The following is a 17,510-nucleotide window of genomic DNA, read 5'->3' on the forward strand; positions in this document are numbered from 1 at the left end:
CAGGGCCAATTCCTCCACTGGGCCTCCAACAAGATGGTGTCATGCAAACGCGCGAGCGTCATGCTAATGCTGCACAGCCTGGAGCTTCTTGCCGGATTCTAATGCTACTTGCTCCTGGGGATGGGGGTCCGTCTGGAAGACACCCAGAGATAGGAGGACGAGAGGATACGAGAGGAGGGTGGAGACGAGAGGGAGGCGGAGAAGGAAGAATAGGCAGAAGGCTAGGAGGAGGAAGAGGAGGACGAGGAAGTGGAGGGAGACGGGGAAAAGAGTGAAGAGGAGGAATTGGAGGGTGAAAAGGAGGCAGACGAGGAGGGGGAGAGGAGGAAGAAGAGGGGAAGAGGAGGAACAGGAGAAGAGGAGACAGAGGAGGACACGGGGGAGGATGCGGTGGAGGGTGGGGCGAATCAATAGGAGGATGAGGGCTGATGGGAGGTCAAAGGAGGAGAAAGACAGGGAAGAAGAGAAGAAGGACAGGAGGGAGGAACAGGAGGAGGAGGTGCTGGGATCTCCTCTCCACCAGGAGAGGGAGGTGTTAGGTCTTTAGATGAAGCTGCTCCGTGTTCCCCTCCACACTCTTCTCTCCATCACGGGATCTTTTTCTCCTCTTGTTACCTACAACAGAGATGCATGTAGTTATGAGAATCAAAATGTGTAAATGCAGTAACAAGGTGTGTGTGTGTGTTTGTGTCACATTGTTTCAAGGTGCCTTGAGAGCAGAACAGGATGCACATTTTCACTATCCTGAGAGAGGGTGGGCTATACTAGCAGAGCTACATAATCACTGAGATGGGACAGAGAGAGACAGAGAGAGGGAAAGAGAGAGCATTGAAAAATATATACATTTCATCCTTCAATGCAATAAATATTTGTACGGATGTTTGTTTTAGTATTACAGTACTGCTAATTCTGATCTGATTTGTGCTGCTTTGGCTACATTGTTTAACCTGAACATTCATGCCAATAAAGCATATTGAATTGAATTGAGAGGGAGAGCGGAAGAGAGGGAGAGAGAGGGAGGGAAAGGGAGAGAGGGAGAGAGAGAGAGGGAGGAAGAGAGGGAGAGAGGGAGAGAGTTAAACAAAGTTGAGATGTAGTAGCAGAATTCAGCTTCTTTTGCTATGATACACCTGCCAGCATCAATTAGGACATATTGTGCCAGAAGAGATCTGTTTCTCAAACAAGGTAATGTGTGTGTTTGTGTTTCTGTGTATGGGTGTGTGTGTGTCTGTGTGTTTGCTCACTCAGTTTGTGCAGCAGCTTCTTTCCCAGTGTTTCTTCTGAGCCAGAGAGAGAGAGAGAACTGATAAAGAGAGAGGCGGACGAGTCACGCTCCCCAGGCACAGCATCTACAAAGAGAAAGAGAGAGAGAGAGAGGGGGGGGGGGGACAGAATGAAAGGAGGACAGAAAGAGAGAGATATATAGGGAGAGAAAGAGAGAGAGAGAGAGAGAGAGAGAGAGAGAGAGAGAGAGAGAGAGAGAGAGAGACAGGCAGACAGAGAGACAAATAGAGAAAGAGATGGAAAGGGAAAAAGAGAGACAGAAGGAAAGAGAGACACAGAAAGAGAAAAAGAGAGAGGAAGAGACAGAGAGACAATGCGAGTGAAAAAAGAGATGGAAAGAGAGAGAGAAAGAACAAGAGAAACAGGAAAAGAGACATGGTGAGAGATAGATGTTGAGTCGAATACACGCGGTTACAGTGACTGACCAATCACCTTTCAAGTGATGCAACACACAGGCCACACCGTGCACTTCTTCACCGATCACTTCCGTGATCATCTGCTGGACTTCCTACATGCACCATTCGCACATCGCTTTGGATCAAAAGCTAAATGTGAACCATAACCCAGTGTGGGTCCTCACCACCGTCCTCCTGGCTCTCTGGGCGGTCCTCCCTGATGTAGGGGATCTCATCCATCCTCAGGAACACCGAGTCACTGGGGCTCTTCTGGCCGTCAGACTTGCTGCCTGGGGACAGGAGGGACACAGGCCGGACCATCAACAGCCCCGCCCCTAAAGCTGGAGAGGGTCAGGGATTCATGGGGCCCCTGCAGACTGGCCCCAGAGTATTCAGGATGGATAGCGTTTTCAATATGGATCTTAGGGGGCCTCAGTGTGACTTCCTTTGGTGGGGCCCTAAAGTCAAGCCGTAGAGAGATGAAGAGGGTGTACCAACCGCACATCTCCTGGTCAAGTACTTTCTACATGTAAACAGACGTGGTTCGAGTTTGGATTTGAACCGCTATGATGTTTTACACCTCTGTCAGCAGGCGGGGCTAGAGAGTTGTGTAAAAACGTTTTTTCAATGACAGAGATCATATAGGGCCCTATCTTTGTACACCGACGAATGTATCATTCCTATTTGGCACCCGACGCACAGTGGACGTTTCCCTCCACACAGAGTGCGAAATATGACAATCGGGGGGGGGGTCAGCTTCTTCTCCAGGGCGTGTATCGACCCCCCCCCCCCCGTCCTGTTGTTTTTACCTCTTTTGGGGGTTCCAAGTCTTAATTAGACCCCCCCAACCCCCCCTCGTAATTCGCACCCTGCCTCCACAGACGTACGTGGGTAAATTAGGGAATGAATTTGCGCTCCCGGGGGCGGTCCAGCGAAAAGAAGAGGCGTGTTCCGGTGCAAACGTTCCCTGGTGCTATTTTGCAGTTTCAGAAAACAATTCGTAGTCTAAAGTCAGTGGCGCATTATTCAGATGCTATTTTAGGGGCGCATGCTTGCCCTTAATGTAGTGTGTGCTGTGCACAACGCACATACACTTTGCTTCTCTCATCTGCAGACACAGCAGTTTCCATTTTTGCAAACCATACATAAATACAAGGCAAAATATTACCACACGAGGGAAATCATATTGGTGTCCATGAAGATGTGAACAAAAAAATCAAACATACACATTTAGGGCTACCCAAATTGTTCAGGCTAATTGCAGTACTGACGGATCAAACCTGTTTGACCAATAGTGGCAAGACATAAGCTAATTTGGGTGGGTTTCTCATGCAATGTCACTTCCGTCTTTTACGGCCCTGAGTGACGAGAATGTCGGTCTCCTCGCTGTGAACTTCTGCTGGCGTGCGCCTGGCAAAACCACCATTAGAACAGCAATAGCCTACGCCATGGAACAAGCGCGCCTGCTATTAAAGGGAATGTGAGATGACGCCCTGAACGCTAACGTTCTTACACTTGCGGGACACTTTCTCTCGGAGCTTTAGCTAGCTGGCTAACGTTGCGTTCTCTCCTCCTGTGTTCAATGACTCAATTCATCAAGCTGTAGCTAACGTTAGCTAAGTCTGTCAACAGAGCTCCTGCGTAACTTAACTTAGATATACCAGAAAATATACAAATGATTGAAACCATCATTCACCAAATTCAGTCAGGTAAATCGCTGAGGCCAGGAGTGCTTTCAGCTTCTGATGGTCGTCTGCACTGGTGATGCAAGGCCCTTCGCGTTAATATTTCCATGCACTCGCGCTCCCTTCTGACACGCGCACCTGTTCGCAGTTCACTGAATATGAATACCGGTCGGCGAGGCTGTGATTGGAAAACGGGACTGGAGCTGTCAAATCAAAATCACCCATAAATCGGGATGTCCCGGACAAACCGGGGCGGTTGGCAACCCTACACATGCTCTCCCTAGACCCAAACCTTAACCCCCCCCCCCACTAGAAACGGCACTTGAAGTATAAATTGAGCCAGTTTTACTATTTTTTTGGAAACTTCTGATTCCTACCAGAAAAGCTAGACAGGAGCCCCCCACCCCCCAACCCCACACACATACACACTGTGGAGTGCCTCACACAGCGAGTGAGAGAGCAGATGGTCTCTTTGGAAGTGTAAGTCTTGAAACCAATCATGGTTTGCTTGGGCTCACAAGCTCTCTGTATCTATCTCCAAATCTCTCTCTCTCTCTTTTCTCTCTCTCCTTCTCTCTCTGTGTCCCTCTCCCTTTCTCCCTCAGTACATAATGATTTCATTACTATGTATGTATTCTCTGTCACAGCCCATTGTTTGTGAAAGCCTGTTTTAAAACCTGACAAACAAGCTGTCAGCTTGGCTTTTCTTCTGACCTTCTACCCTTTGTGTCATCACACACCGTGTGTTTTAGGATCGAGGGGACTTTGGACACGAGTTGGAGCGGGCAGTGTACTTGCACTTGTTACAAACGACAAACGCATTTGCACTTGAAATGTGATGATCGCCAAACACTTCGTGGGTTGTAATTAGCCAGAGGGTTTCTGAAGCTTCTGTTTCTTCTGAGTTTCTTTATCGAAAGTATTATTTTTGAACGATATGACGTCCAATCTGTCCTCCTCGCTGGTTGCAGTTTAATGAGAGCTATTTTTAGCCGAGTGCCGGTCGTATGAAGAGTCTGCTTGCAAGGAAGGTTACGCAACACACACACTGTTAAATTAGATGTAGACCAACTTCACACCCACACAAACTCAACTGCCCCTCTACTCTGCCCCCGTACACACACTTCCACCGCCCCTCCCCCCACACACACGAAACATCCCTCCACACACAAACACACGTACATACACGCTTAACAGCCCCCCCCACAACACACACACAAACACATGTAAACACACACACACACACTCAACCACCCCCACACACAAACACATGTAAACACACACACTCAACCACCCCCACAAACAAACACATGTAAACACACACACACACACACACACTCACACACCCCCACACACAAACACATGTAAACACACACACACATACACTTATCCGCCCCCTACACACACACACACATTAATCCAGATCATCTGCCTTGTTGAAATGGGAGTTCTGCTACTTCTCACTCTGCTCTCCTGGCTCAGAATGTCTCCACAGTCTTCTGGGTTCCTTCATGACCCAGTAAACAAACAACAACAACAACAAGACATCTGACGTAACATCTCGAGCCACTGGCAAACTCTAATGAGTTCTATCTCATCTGGCAGCCAGTGTGTTTGTAGTGTACATGTATGTGTTTGTGTGTTAGTGTTGGTGAATACGTGTCTGTGTGTGCGTGCGCTTGCTTTCACATCTCTGTGACCAATGAGTATGCGTGCGTGCATTTGTGTAAGCGTTAGCGTCTGTGTGTGTGTGTGTGTCTGTGTGCTTTTGTCAGTGTGTTAGTGTTCGTGTGTTTCTTTGCGATTGAACCTGTGTACGCTTGCCTTTGTGTGTTGGCGATGATGTGCATGCCTGTGTGTGTGTGTGTGTGTGTGTGTGTGTGTGTGTGTGTGTGCGTGCGTGTGTGTGTGTGTGCTGGCGTTCTACTCACGGACAATGCGGTTCCTCTGGTTGAGCTGGGAGGTGCTGTAGAGGCGTGTGTGGTGCTGGGAGTGTGAGAGGCGAGCCAGCCCCAGGCGCGTGTGTGTGTGTGTGAGCGGCAGGGCGATGCTGTGTGAGCGCGTCTCGGGGGCGGAGGGACGGGCCCCTCTGTCGGGGACCAGGGCGGAGGGGTCAGGGGTCAACGGGGAGGTGTCCATGCGATTGGCCGTCAAGGCGTTCTGGTAGTGGTTCCTGGTAATCTGAGGGTGGAGGTCATCATCATCATCATAGTCATCATCCCCACCATCATCATCTGCACTATCCTCATCATCCTGACCAAAATAGTTATCCTCATCATCACCATCATCAATTTCATTATCTCTACATTCTCATCATCTTCCTCAACCTCATCCTCATCTTATCATCGTTATAAATATCAACAACAGAGCTTGGTATTTTACAGCTAATATCCCTGAAACTAAGAAACAAAAGAATTACTATTTGTGTGCATGTGTGTGTGTGTGTGTGTACGTGTTTGTGTGAGTGTAGTCAGGAGGAACATCCATCACTTTAATCCTAAATTCTTCATGCTGGAAATAGAGATCATTTATCCCTGTGATTAAAGGAACAGAAAGTGTGTGCTTAAGAAGGGGCTGTGTGTATGTTTGAGTGGGCGGTGTGTGTGTGTGTCCATCTTTGTGGGTGGTGGTGGTGTGTGTGGGTCTGTATGTGGGTGTGTTTGACCAGGTCTGTGTGTGTGTGACCAGGTCAGTATGTGGGTGATGGGTGTGTGTGTGTGTGTGTGACCAGGTCTGTGTGTGTGTGTGTTTACACAAGGTAGGAAGACAGGATGTATCTGTTTTCTGTCAGGATCCAAACTTTTCCATCAAAGTCCCCGTAGCCCCAGTTGGATCAACTGATCTAAAGAAGGAGGGGAAGAGGGGATAGGAGGAGGAGAGGAATAGGAGGTGGAGGGCAGAGAAGGGGGTAGGAGGTAGGAGGGAGTAGGATGAGGAGGATTGGGCGGTAGGAGTAGAAGGGAGAAGGAGGAAGAGGAGATGAGGGGGTAGGTGAATTAGCAGAGGAGGTGTTAGTAGACGGATGAGAGGAGGTGGTAGTAGGAGGGGGAGAAGTGGGGTGGTCGGAGAAGGAGTGGGCCAGGAGGAGCAGGAGAGTGGGGGGGGGGGGTAGTAGGAGGAGGAGAGGGGGGTGGGGGTAGTTTTGTAAGGTAGGGTTAAGAGTGTATGTGTGTTTGTGTGTGTGTGTTACCTTTATGATTTGTAGGTCTGTGAGTTGCCTGACAGTGTAGTCTGGCAGATAGACTCCTCCCCCTGAGCTCTGCTGGCCCACACTGACGCCACTCAGCACAGATTCTGATTGGTTGAGACCACTGCTGCGTGAACCATACCTGAGGACTACACACACACACACAATGCACAAAAACAGACATGCACAAAGAGATAGAAAGAAAAAAAGAAATAAATATGTTTGTTTTAAAATGGCCCCTTCGTTTTCTCTTTATATAAAGCAGGGCTGGGAGGAGGGTACCTGTGGGGGGCAGGGCTGGTAGGAGGGTACCTGTGGGCAGGGCTGGTAGGAGGGTACTTGTGGGGGGCAGGGCTGGTAGGAGGGTACCTGTGGGGGGCAGGGCTGGTAGGAGGGTACCTGTGGGGGGCAGGGCTGGTAGGAGGGTACCTGTGGGCAGGGCTGGTAGGAGGGTACCTGTGGGCAGGGCTGGTAGGAGGGTATCTGTGGGCAGGGCTAGTAGGAGGGTACCTGTGGACAGGGCTGGTAGGAGGGTACTTGTGGGGGGCAGGGCTGGTAGGAGGGTACCTGTGGACAGGGCTGGTAGGAGGGTACCTGTGGGGGGCAGGGCTGGTAAGAGGGTACCTGTGGGGGGCAGGGCTGGTAGGAGGGTACCTGTGGGCAGGGCTGGTAGGAGGGCTGGCATGCCGTAGTAGGAGAACGCTCCATTCTCAAAGCGTAGAGCCTCCTTTCCAATCTCCACCTCTACTCGACCCTGAAACACCAAACTGAGAGTGAGCCAAACTAAAAGCATCACTGGTGGGGGGACAAAGGGAGGGAGAGAAAGAGACCGAGAGAGAGAGAGACCGAGAGAGATAGAGACCGAGAGAGAGAGAGAGAGAGAGAGAGAGAGAGAGAGAGAGAGAGAGAGAGAGAGATAGAGACAGAGAGAGAGAGAATGAAAAAGAGAGGCACAGAGTCACAGTGTGTGTATGCACACAGATGTGTGTGTGTGCATGAGCGTGTGTGTGTGTGTGTGTGTGTGTGTGTGTGTGTGTGTAGCTCCGTGGCCTACCTGCAGAATGAGGACAAAGTAGTCGACAGGCTTGTTCCTGTTGTAGAGGTAGTGCTGGGGGCAGCGCTTGCTCTTGGGGTTGAACTTGAGTTCCTGGATCACACTAGGGTGCTTGATGAGGCGTAGCAAGATCTTCTCTGATAGGTGGATTGACCTGAATGGCTCCACCTCTACAGGGGTCAAAGGTCAGGGGTCATATATGGGGGTTACATTTTATTGTCTATTTTATTTTAATTGTTTTATACTTAGTATTGTTTTTTTTGCTTACACAAAAACACACACACACCAGGGCCACACGCCTATCCTCTCCCTTAACCCTAACACACACACACACACACACACTGTGGACTGCCCACCTGTGGCCAGGAAGCGGTGTGTGGCCAGCAGCAGCTGAGGAGAGATCTTCACCTTCAGCTCGTTCGCTGACAGCTTGAACACCGAGAAGTCCTTCTGCTTGCGCTCATGGTGAGACACACGCCGCTTGTTCCTGTTGTCAGCTAGGTGAACACGCACACACGGTCACACCAAGGATCCAAAATGGCTTCCCTGGCAGCTAATCTAGCAGACATCTAACTCTATCTGATAAACATATTGTTGCAAAGGACTGATGGTTTTGCCCCCTTCGACTGTACACATGAGCAGCCCTCTCGCTGCTGCGGGGTCATGCCGTTAGTGCGTGCACCCCTTATGGCTCCACTCGGTACAGCCAATCAGAGTGCAGTCTGGGGATGCTCGCGCTGACGCTACCCAGTGGCGGGAATAGCAGAGTAGTGGACTGCCTCTACAGAAGTTTATGGTGCGGACATTTGGTTTATAGTGTAGAGTGCGAGAGTGTTGTATTGTGTGGGTTCAGATACATAAACTCACACAAACACACACCCAAAAAAGGCAAATATAACCAACACCATTCCTCTCAACTGTACAATGAATAGCAACTTATCATCTCAGGCATTTTAATCGGATGCACCACAGTGGCCTCAACTATTACTGACCAGAGAACATAGTCTCCACAACACATATCGTCACTGATGACATTGCTAATACAGTCCACCTACCACAGACTAGAGTCCTAGAGCTGGCTAACTCTACAGATTAACCCCACACTGTCTCGTCGGCATAGCCATATTACTAATCTGATGATAATCTGAGGCAGGAAAACACCTCTGGCTGGTGAATGGGATGATCTGATGACTGGGCTGGTAATGATGTTGATGTTTTCTTAGATCCTACTGAACAGCTGAATGTGAGTCCCCAGAGATTATCTGTCCTGAGCTATATTTACGCACACATGCAGATCACACAACACACACACATCCTAAACACACACGCATGCCCTCATGCGCATCTCGAAACACGTCCACACACAACCCCAAAATATGCATGTACGCATCTTTTAACACAAACACACACGCATCCCAAACATACATGCGCGCACACACACATCCAAAACACATGCTCGCCAGCTTACGCACCTCAACACACACCCACGCACACATATGCATCTCCAAACAAATGCTTACGCCTGCACACACAGATATACCAAACACACACACACACACACACACACACATCCGCTGGCATACAGCACACACAGCGTGGCATAGACACATCTGAAGCTTTATGATATCACACACTGGCACACTTCCTCCACTCAGAATGCATTCTAACTAGAGCAGGGCGGAGATGTTAAGGGCATCTTTCAGGGACATAGTAGCCTGGCTGCCAGACCAATTTAGCCCCGCCCACAAAACAATTTGGTCGGGAAGTTGGGTCTGGGGAAGCTCGGTTGGGGAAAAACTATGTCCGAGCAGGATCTGTTTGGACCAATAAAATGGCTTTATATGATGATGGACAGATGATCAACAGTAACGTAATCAACCACGTCACCAAAGAGCGCTTGGGTTGAATTCGTTTTGAACAAACAACATACTACGTTGCTCTGATTGGTTGTAGGTCTATCCAATTGAGCAAAGAGGCATTTGTTTTACGAGTTCGGTTGAAACACGCCCCATACTCACAGCCCAACTGAAAGTTCTCAGACTCATATTCTGACTAGAATTATGAGCATGACAACAGGCTAGGGACATAGAGAAACAGGAAGAGAAACATCTGGGGTTTCAGTTTAGACAAACACAGTCAGCAAGTAAGGCATGGAAACCTAGAAAGGCAATTATATAAGTTATAAAAGGGTACACAGAGAGAGAGAGAGAGAGAGAGAGAGAGAGAGAGAGAGAGAGCAAGAGAGAGTCAGAGAGAAAGAGAGAGAGCAAGAGAGAGTCAGAGAGAAAGAGAGAGGACCGAGAGAGAGAGAGGCAGAGACAGAGAGAGAGAGAGAGAGAGAGAGAGAGAGAGAGAGAGAGAGAGAGAGAGAGAGAGAGAGAGAGAGAGAGAGAGAGAGAGAGAGAGAGAGAGAAAGAGAGAGAGAGAGAGAGAGAGAGAAAGAGAGAGAAAGAGAGAGAGAGAAGAGAGAGAGAGCAAGAGTGAAAAAGAGAGAGCAAGAGAGAGAGAGACAGAGAGAAAGAGAATGTGATCTTCAAGTTAAAAGGTTTAACAGATTACAGTACTACACCCTTGGTATTGAAGCCAGTCATGGACATGTGTGTGTGTAGAGTGGTGTGTACGTGTGTGTTTACGTGTGTGTGTGTGTGTCCGACATACTGTAGAGGTCTGTCTCGTCCACAATCTCTGACTTGATGATCTCCTCGATGACGTCCTCCAGGGTCACGATGCCCAGGACCTCGTAGAAGGGGTCACCCTGACCCTCACTGTTCACCCTTTGAACCACCGACAGGTGGGACTTACCTGGGGGAGGGAAGGAAGGAAGGAAGGAAGGAAGGAAGGACGGAAGGAAGGAGACAGAGAGAGAAAGAAAGAAAAAAAGGAGGGAAGGAGGAGGAGAGGTAGATAAAAAGAGAAAGAGGGAGAGAGAATGAGAGAGAGAAAATAATACATCAGGTCTCATGTGTTTATGCAGAATCATGTGTCTGCCAGTGTGTGCATGTGCACGGGTTGGTGTGTGTGTTTGCATGCATGTGTGTGTGTGTGTTTGCATGCATGTGTGTGTGTGTGTGTGTGTGTTTGCATGCATGTGTGTGTGTGTTTGCATGCGTGTGTGTGTGTGTGTGTTTGCATGCATACATGTGTGTGTGTGTTTGCATGCATGTGTGTGTGTGTGTGTTTGCATGCATGTGTGTGTGTGTTTGCATGCATGCATGTGTGTGTGTGTTTGCATGCATGTGTGTGTGTGTTTGCATGCATGTGTGTGTGTGTTTGCATGCATGTGTGTGTGTGTGTGTTTGCATGCATGTGTGTGTGTGTTTGCATGCATGTGTGTGTGTGTTTGCATGCATGTGTGTGTGTGTTTGCATGCATGTGTGTGTGTGTGTTTGGAGAGGGCAGCACTGTGGGCAGTACAGTCAGCACAAACAGGCATCCCCAGACTGATTGCGTAATCTCATCTCTCCCAATGTTTACGTAAGGCCCAAGTTATCCTGACTGTCAAACTGACTGTCTCTGCTAATCTCTCTCCTGCCCACTGGCCTCTCCGTCTGAGTCACAGCTCACACACACACACACAACAACATACACACACCTACAGACGCACAGACACAAAGACACACAATACACACACAAAACCCGCACAGACAAACACAAACAGACACACACACACATAGAAACACGTACAGACACATACACAGGCACACACACACCCTCTGGGAGTCTTTCATCCGTTTTCCATCCTAAGGCTGACCATAGCAGATTCCACTTCTACAACATTAGCCTCAGTTTACTAACTCACTGCTCATAACTCAATACTCGTCTTGAAAATGAACTTTTAATTGGTCAGTGGTTCTACTGTAAACTCTGAGTAGACTGATGATACTGGCATCTGGAATTGTGTTGCCATGACGATGCTGTGTTGCCATGACAGTGGTGTGTTACCATGACAGTATTGTGTCTCAGTTTAGGGGGGATGCTCTGACAAGTTTTGCCTCTGTTAGAACAGCATCAAGTCTTTGACCAACACAGATATCTAACAGACAATGATGCCAACACTGAATAAATACACACACACACACACACACAGCTTCCTAATCACTGGCAAAATGTTGTTTTAGGAGGATCAGATGGTTTTAATCCAGACCTCAACACAACAACACAGATGACTGATTGACAGTGTGACATCACAGAGGGTACAGTCAGTGATTGGCTGGGGCTGAGGCTGTCTGGAGCGCTCAGGTGAGAGTAGCCCTCTGGCCCTTGGACAAGGACAGAGCCTGGATTACATCACTGTTTTACATAACGCACACACACACATGGTTTGCCCATGGGGTAAGTAGGACCCACGCAAATGTCACTCTCACAGTTTCTGCTCAGCCAGTTAGCTTCAGGCTGGCACAGTACTCTGTGTGTGTGTGTGTGTGTGTGGGGGGGGGGGGGGTGCATGTGTGTGCACTTGCCTGTGGGTGTGTGAGTGTAATTTGGGAGGATGGCTTCCATGAGTGTGTTTGTGTCTGTGTTTTGTGGGGTGGGGGGTGTTCTTCCAGTGTGTGTTCTCTGCGTGTGTGACAGCTTCTTGATCTGTCTCTACAGATGTACCTACAGTCTTCTTCAGGTGAAGGGAACAGTTTCGCACACGCACACGCACACACACACACTCATGTCTGTTTCTACTGCTGCTGCATGACGTTATCAAAGTGACATTTGCACACATATCCCCCATGGTGCCCTAGCTTTCTCAACCAGTCACAGCTCTCTGGGGCGCTGAGCTGGGGTAGAGGAGAGAAGAAGAAGAGGATGGAGAGAGAAGAGAGAGGGAGGGGGAAAGACAGGGGGGTGGAGAGAGAAGAGAGAGAGCGGAAGGGAGGAAGAGGTGTATGATGAAGGGGAGTGGGATGCAAACAGAAGAGAAGAGGGAGGGGTGGAGAGGGAGAGAGAGAGAGGGATGAAGAAAGGTGGTAAAGGTTGTGGCTGAATTTTTCATGTAATCACAGTAGGCTCAGCCAGTGGTGACCCTTAAGCAGGAAGAGGACTTCAAAGCCCCGGGAAGTCACACACACACATCACACATGCACACAAACACACACACACACACACACACACACACAGTGATACCCTGCTGATGGGGATTAAGAGAGAAGGTCAAACTCACAAGTACACATACTCATACAGTGTAATCAGCACACACACACACACACACATCAACACACAAACAGCTGAGGTCAATCCCCGAGACCACGGCCTCTGAGAACTTTGCTTTCACAGAAATATAGCATAGCGTGAGATCTACTCTTTCTAATCATGCACAAAAAACAATCCACTATTTCTCAACTGGGTTCACGAGTTCATGCAGGAATCTACTTCTAGGTATTCTGCAGTGGTACTGAAAGTTTCAGTGGAAGAAAATTCGTTTAGGATGAATGTGTTATCTCATGAATACTTGCCAAAGACTTAATTAAGAGGGCTCTCCTATCCTGACCTCCCATGTTCCCTTCTCTCAACTCCTCTCCACTCTTGTCTTCTCATCCTCTCCTCTTATTTCCACTCAACTCTCCCTCACACTCCCCTCTACCATACACACACACACACACACACACACACACAGACACACACAGACACACACACACAGACACACACAGACACACACACACACACAGACACACACACACAGACACACACAGACACACACACACACACAGACACACACAGACACACACACACAGACACACACAGACACACACACACACACACAGACACACACAGACACACACACACAGACACACACACACACAGACACACACACACAGACACACACACTCACACACACAGACACACACCCCCCTGAATACTTTCCTCTGAGAACGTCAGACTGAATGAACCGATGATTCATACATTGGTTGTCATGGTAAAGCAGCTTTTCTGGGTGCTGACACTGACAGTGAGTGCGTTGAGAGCCGACATTGTCGGAGCCGACAGCATTACCATGAAAGACAGGCTTTCACGTGTCAATTCAATGAATCATCTCAGAATGACTGTGCTTATCTACAAAGAAATGGACAGTCTTGGTCCCCCTGGGTTTATCCCTCAGTGCTGACGCAAGACTGAGGATATGGCTGTTTTTCCTAATAGAGAAAGTGAGCACTCTAAAATGAATCACTGGTTCCTATTCTGACCCATCTCCACAACCTAGCTCCATCAAAGCATCTATTATTTATTTATTTTTTCTTATCTTTAAAGGAAAGTTTCTCTAACTCTCTGGTGTGAGAGAAATTCCTATTAACTCTTACATCATTTCATATTACTGTAAGTCAGACACTGCAGCCTGAGCCCATGCACTCTCTGTAACTATCACTTCAAAGGGTCCCAACATAACTGTCACATATGATGCAATTTTAAATAACATCCTGGAAACTGGCCTCTTTGTCCTTCGACCTAAGCGAGGACACCAGAGAAGGATTCGATTTGCGTTCCCTTTTCATGGGTTACACAAACAAGGAGAATAGTTCCCACTTTGTTTTTTAAGGACACACATGTTACCAACCTATAGACCTCGACTCAAGTCAATGGACATGTTGACCTTGATATTGATGTCTGAATATTCAGCACTTGTAGCATTGTCTGAGCACTTCACTTTCATATGTAAGTCCATGACTGGAAGGTTAATTTTGGACAAGTTGTTCTACCAAAGTCTGCACCAGCCCAGTAGCTCTAGCAAATCTCCCCCTCAGTACGTTGCTTTGGATTACAGCATTTTAGAAATGAATTTGTTATTACAGGCCTTGCAGAACAATTTCAACGGGTTTATGTTTTGTTTTTTGTTGTTGAAATTTTGCATTCGTTAGTTTGAGAAATATCCATGGCTTTGCAAACTGTACAGTATAACCTGATAAACGATGTACAAGTGCAATCATCACAAACAATGTGTGTCACTCTGTAGGGATGCTAGTAAGACCATCTAAGTACATCAGGAAAACTGCTTCTGGACAATCAACATTGTCAGTCAAAACAGCAGATCAATTCAACTTTGTTCCCACCCATATAAGAGAATGCACAAGTTTCAGTAAGGACACCTTATTAAAACAGATCTCAAGACAAATCATGTGATCCCTGATCTAAACCTTTGTATATGGAACCAATTGTTTCCAACAAATAAGGTATATTTTGTATGATTATGTTTTATATTTGATTAAGCCTACTGTTGGTGAATTTTGCTAATTGTATTGTTTTTAATTATTGTATTGTATTTGTTCTGTACTGTATTGTTTTTTTTTTTATGTATTCCTTGCCAATGACAGCAGATGTAAATGAGCCTATTTAGCTTACTCTGGTTAAACTAATAAACTAAAACCAGGTTAAAAACGTCCTGCTCTGAGACTAAGATAGTCACAGTTTAAAGATGACAGTTTGACTTTATAATGGTTGTAAATGTTCAAAAGTTTTCGCGTGACCCTGTGGAGGGTTACCTCTCTTAAACTCTTCCAGCATCACATCCAGCTTGGTGTCGTTGAACGCGCAGTGCATTGGGTGCTTGTAAAACTGCGTGATGGTTTTGAGCGGGGTGCAGTCATCGGGGTCCACGAAGGCCAAGTCCTTAACGAACAAGATATCGACGATGTTCGACCTGTCGTTCTCGTACACCGGGATCCGCGTGAACCCGCTCTGCATCACGTCAGACATTGTGCAGAAGTCCAGGACCGCGTCCGAGGACAGCATGTAGCAATCGGATAGCGGGGTCAGCACGTCCTCCACGGTCTTAGTCCTCAGCTCCAGCGCTCCCTGGATGATGTTGAGCTCCTCTTTAACAAGGTCGTGGTAAGGGTCGGTGACCCGCAGCATGGCCACCAACTTTTCCCGGGTGTAAAAGTTACTGATCTCCTGGTGTAGCATGATGTCGAGGATCTTGGAGACGGGGTAGGAGATAGGGAAGGACACGAGCATCAGTAACCGCGTGGCCCAGATCGTCTTAGAGGCGATAGCGAGGCTGTGTCGAGAGGCCACCGAATGTGGCAGAATTTCACCTATGAAAAATATCCCTAAGGTGCAACACGCCGTGGAGAGGGGGGTCATTCCTATAATCATGCACATCCAGACCACAAAACAAGTGTTGGTCAGCACGTTGCCAAGTACCACAGTACACAGGATGTAGTTCCCGTGTTTACGCACAGATTCAATTTTGTGCGCGTATTTCTGCTCCTTCTCGGTGCCGCTGTTTTGGAGCACCCGGAGCTCCACGGGATCCAGAGCAAGCATGCTGATGTTGAGCCCGCTGCAGAGCGCGGACAGCCCCAGTAACAGCACCGACACTCCCGCCTGGAGCCACACGTCTGCTTGGTGGGGTTTCTCCGCCACCGCAAGCCAATAGTCCCTGCTCCTGAAATGTTCCCATTTTGCTCCGTCGAAGACGCACATGGAGTAGTGTTTGATCTTCTCACCTCTCCGGAGGTCTTTGGCGAGCAATTCCACAAGAACTGAGTTTTGGCTGGAAGTGGACCTGAAAGAACCCAGTAGCTCGATGTCAGAGCTCCGGGCGCTTTCCTCCACACATGGGTTCCGTTTTTGGTGCCGGACAGGTTGCGTATCCTCCTCTGCACCTTCTTCCCACGTTTCCTCTATAAACGCTATCCATGGTGTGGCAGGGCCAGCCTCTGTTCTCCCGTTCAGAGTTCGATTGGGATTGAATGCAGCCGGTGAGACTGCGTAGTAAACTCGTAGCATGAACCGGGTCCCCTCAGTAGCCCTCAGCATCCCATCTTGCACGGACAGCTCCCCGCTTGTGGTGTCTTCTGGGCGGACGCCGAGCAGAGCCCCAGCAGTGGCCGGTCGATAGGTTAGGAGTAGCGGGGAGAGGACGAGAGCCAGGCGATACGAATGCAGGATGCAGCGCTGTGAGCGCAGAGCATCCGCAGCATCCGCAGCCATCGTGCTGAATGAGTTACAGAAGGGCATTGGCGAGCTGGGTCACGTGGTTTGTGTTTTACGCTGCCTCGGCAGGAATTGACTGAACAGCTGGACAGCCGTGGTCATGATGATGATGATGATGATGAGAGAGAGAGATCGAGAGAAGGAAAGAGATGCAACAGAGAGAGAGGATCCGGAGAAAGAGAGAGATAAATGGGAGAGAAAGGGGTCAGGAGAGATAGAGAGAAAGAGAGAGAGATCGTGAGAGGGAGGGAGAGAGGGGAGAGTGAGATGTACAGATATCGAGAGAGGGAGACATGGGAGGGAGAAAGAGAGTGAGACTGAAACAGGAAGAGAGTGACGGGGTAAAGGACAGTGACCGTGCAGCGTCCCTCTAAAACACTACAGTGACGTAATGTCAGTGCACACTGCACAGTCCTGCAATGTCTAAAAATAGAACCAGGAAATGTCCTATCTTGGCTGTAGGTCCCTAATAATGCATGCTTAAAACATTTACCCAATCCCCTCTCTCTGTCTCTTGCGTTCGCTCATTCCCGTTCACAACCACATATTTTCATTTAAAAAAACGAAACGTGTTATGAAACATATGTCGTGTTATAGTTTCGTTTAACAAACAGTGAAGTGAAGCCTATGCTGTAGCTGCCGCGGTTGTACAAGTGATAATGATGATTGTGGTTGTTTGGTGGTGATCACGATATTACATTAATGATGTCGTTTACCAATGCATCTTTACTGCATCTGTAACGCCTTTCCGTGATGGCATGCAGGTTTTTCTTTTTGCCACTAGATGGCAATCTTAGCATCCTTTACAGTTCCCACCAAACTACTTCTAAAACAAATGTAACGCAGAGTCAAATAAAAAGGTCAGCTTCATAATAGTTATTAAAACATTGGATTTCATTCAGCCATCGTGTATCTACAGTTTGATTGCATATGTATGAAAGAGCAATATAGCTACTCAATGTGTATATTTGAATCAAACAAAT

At 48.1% G+C, this 17,510-nt stretch overlaps 1 protein-coding gene across 2 annotated transcripts; it reads right to left on the reverse strand.

The window, feature by feature from the left end:
- Positions 1–506: 506 nt before the first annotated feature.
- Positions 507–16,551, reverse strand: cnnm1 (cyclin and CBS domain divalent metal cation transport mediator 1). 2 transcript variants are annotated; one of them, XM_084709416.1, is made up of 10 exons: positions 15,069–16,551; positions 10,264–10,407; positions 7,962–8,102; positions 7,606–7,775; positions 7,206–7,305; positions 6,555–6,700; positions 5,296–5,545; positions 1,868–1,969; positions 1,245–1,349; positions 507–615 (listed from the first exon to the last, which is right to left on the reverse strand). In XM_084709416.1, the coding sequence occupies exons 1-10, from the start codon at positions 16,549–16,551 to the stop codon at positions 536–538; spliced, it is 2,721 nt and encodes a 906-aa protein (XP_084565542.1). In that variant the 3' UTR covers positions 507–535. The 2 variants fall into 2 exon arrangements, with proteins under 2 accessions (XP_084565542.1, XP_084565541.1); XM_084709415.1 differs by having other exon boundaries at positions 1,865–1,969.
- Positions 16,552–17,510: the final 959 nt, after the last annotated feature.

This window comes from Hypomesus nipponensis, chromosome 11 (genome assembly GCF_054491055.1).
Source record: "Hypomesus nipponensis isolate SF chromosome 11, ASM5449105v1, whole genome shotgun sequence".
Taxonomy (NCBI): Eukaryota; Metazoa; Chordata; class Actinopteri; order Osmeriformes; family Osmeridae; genus Hypomesus; species Hypomesus nipponensis.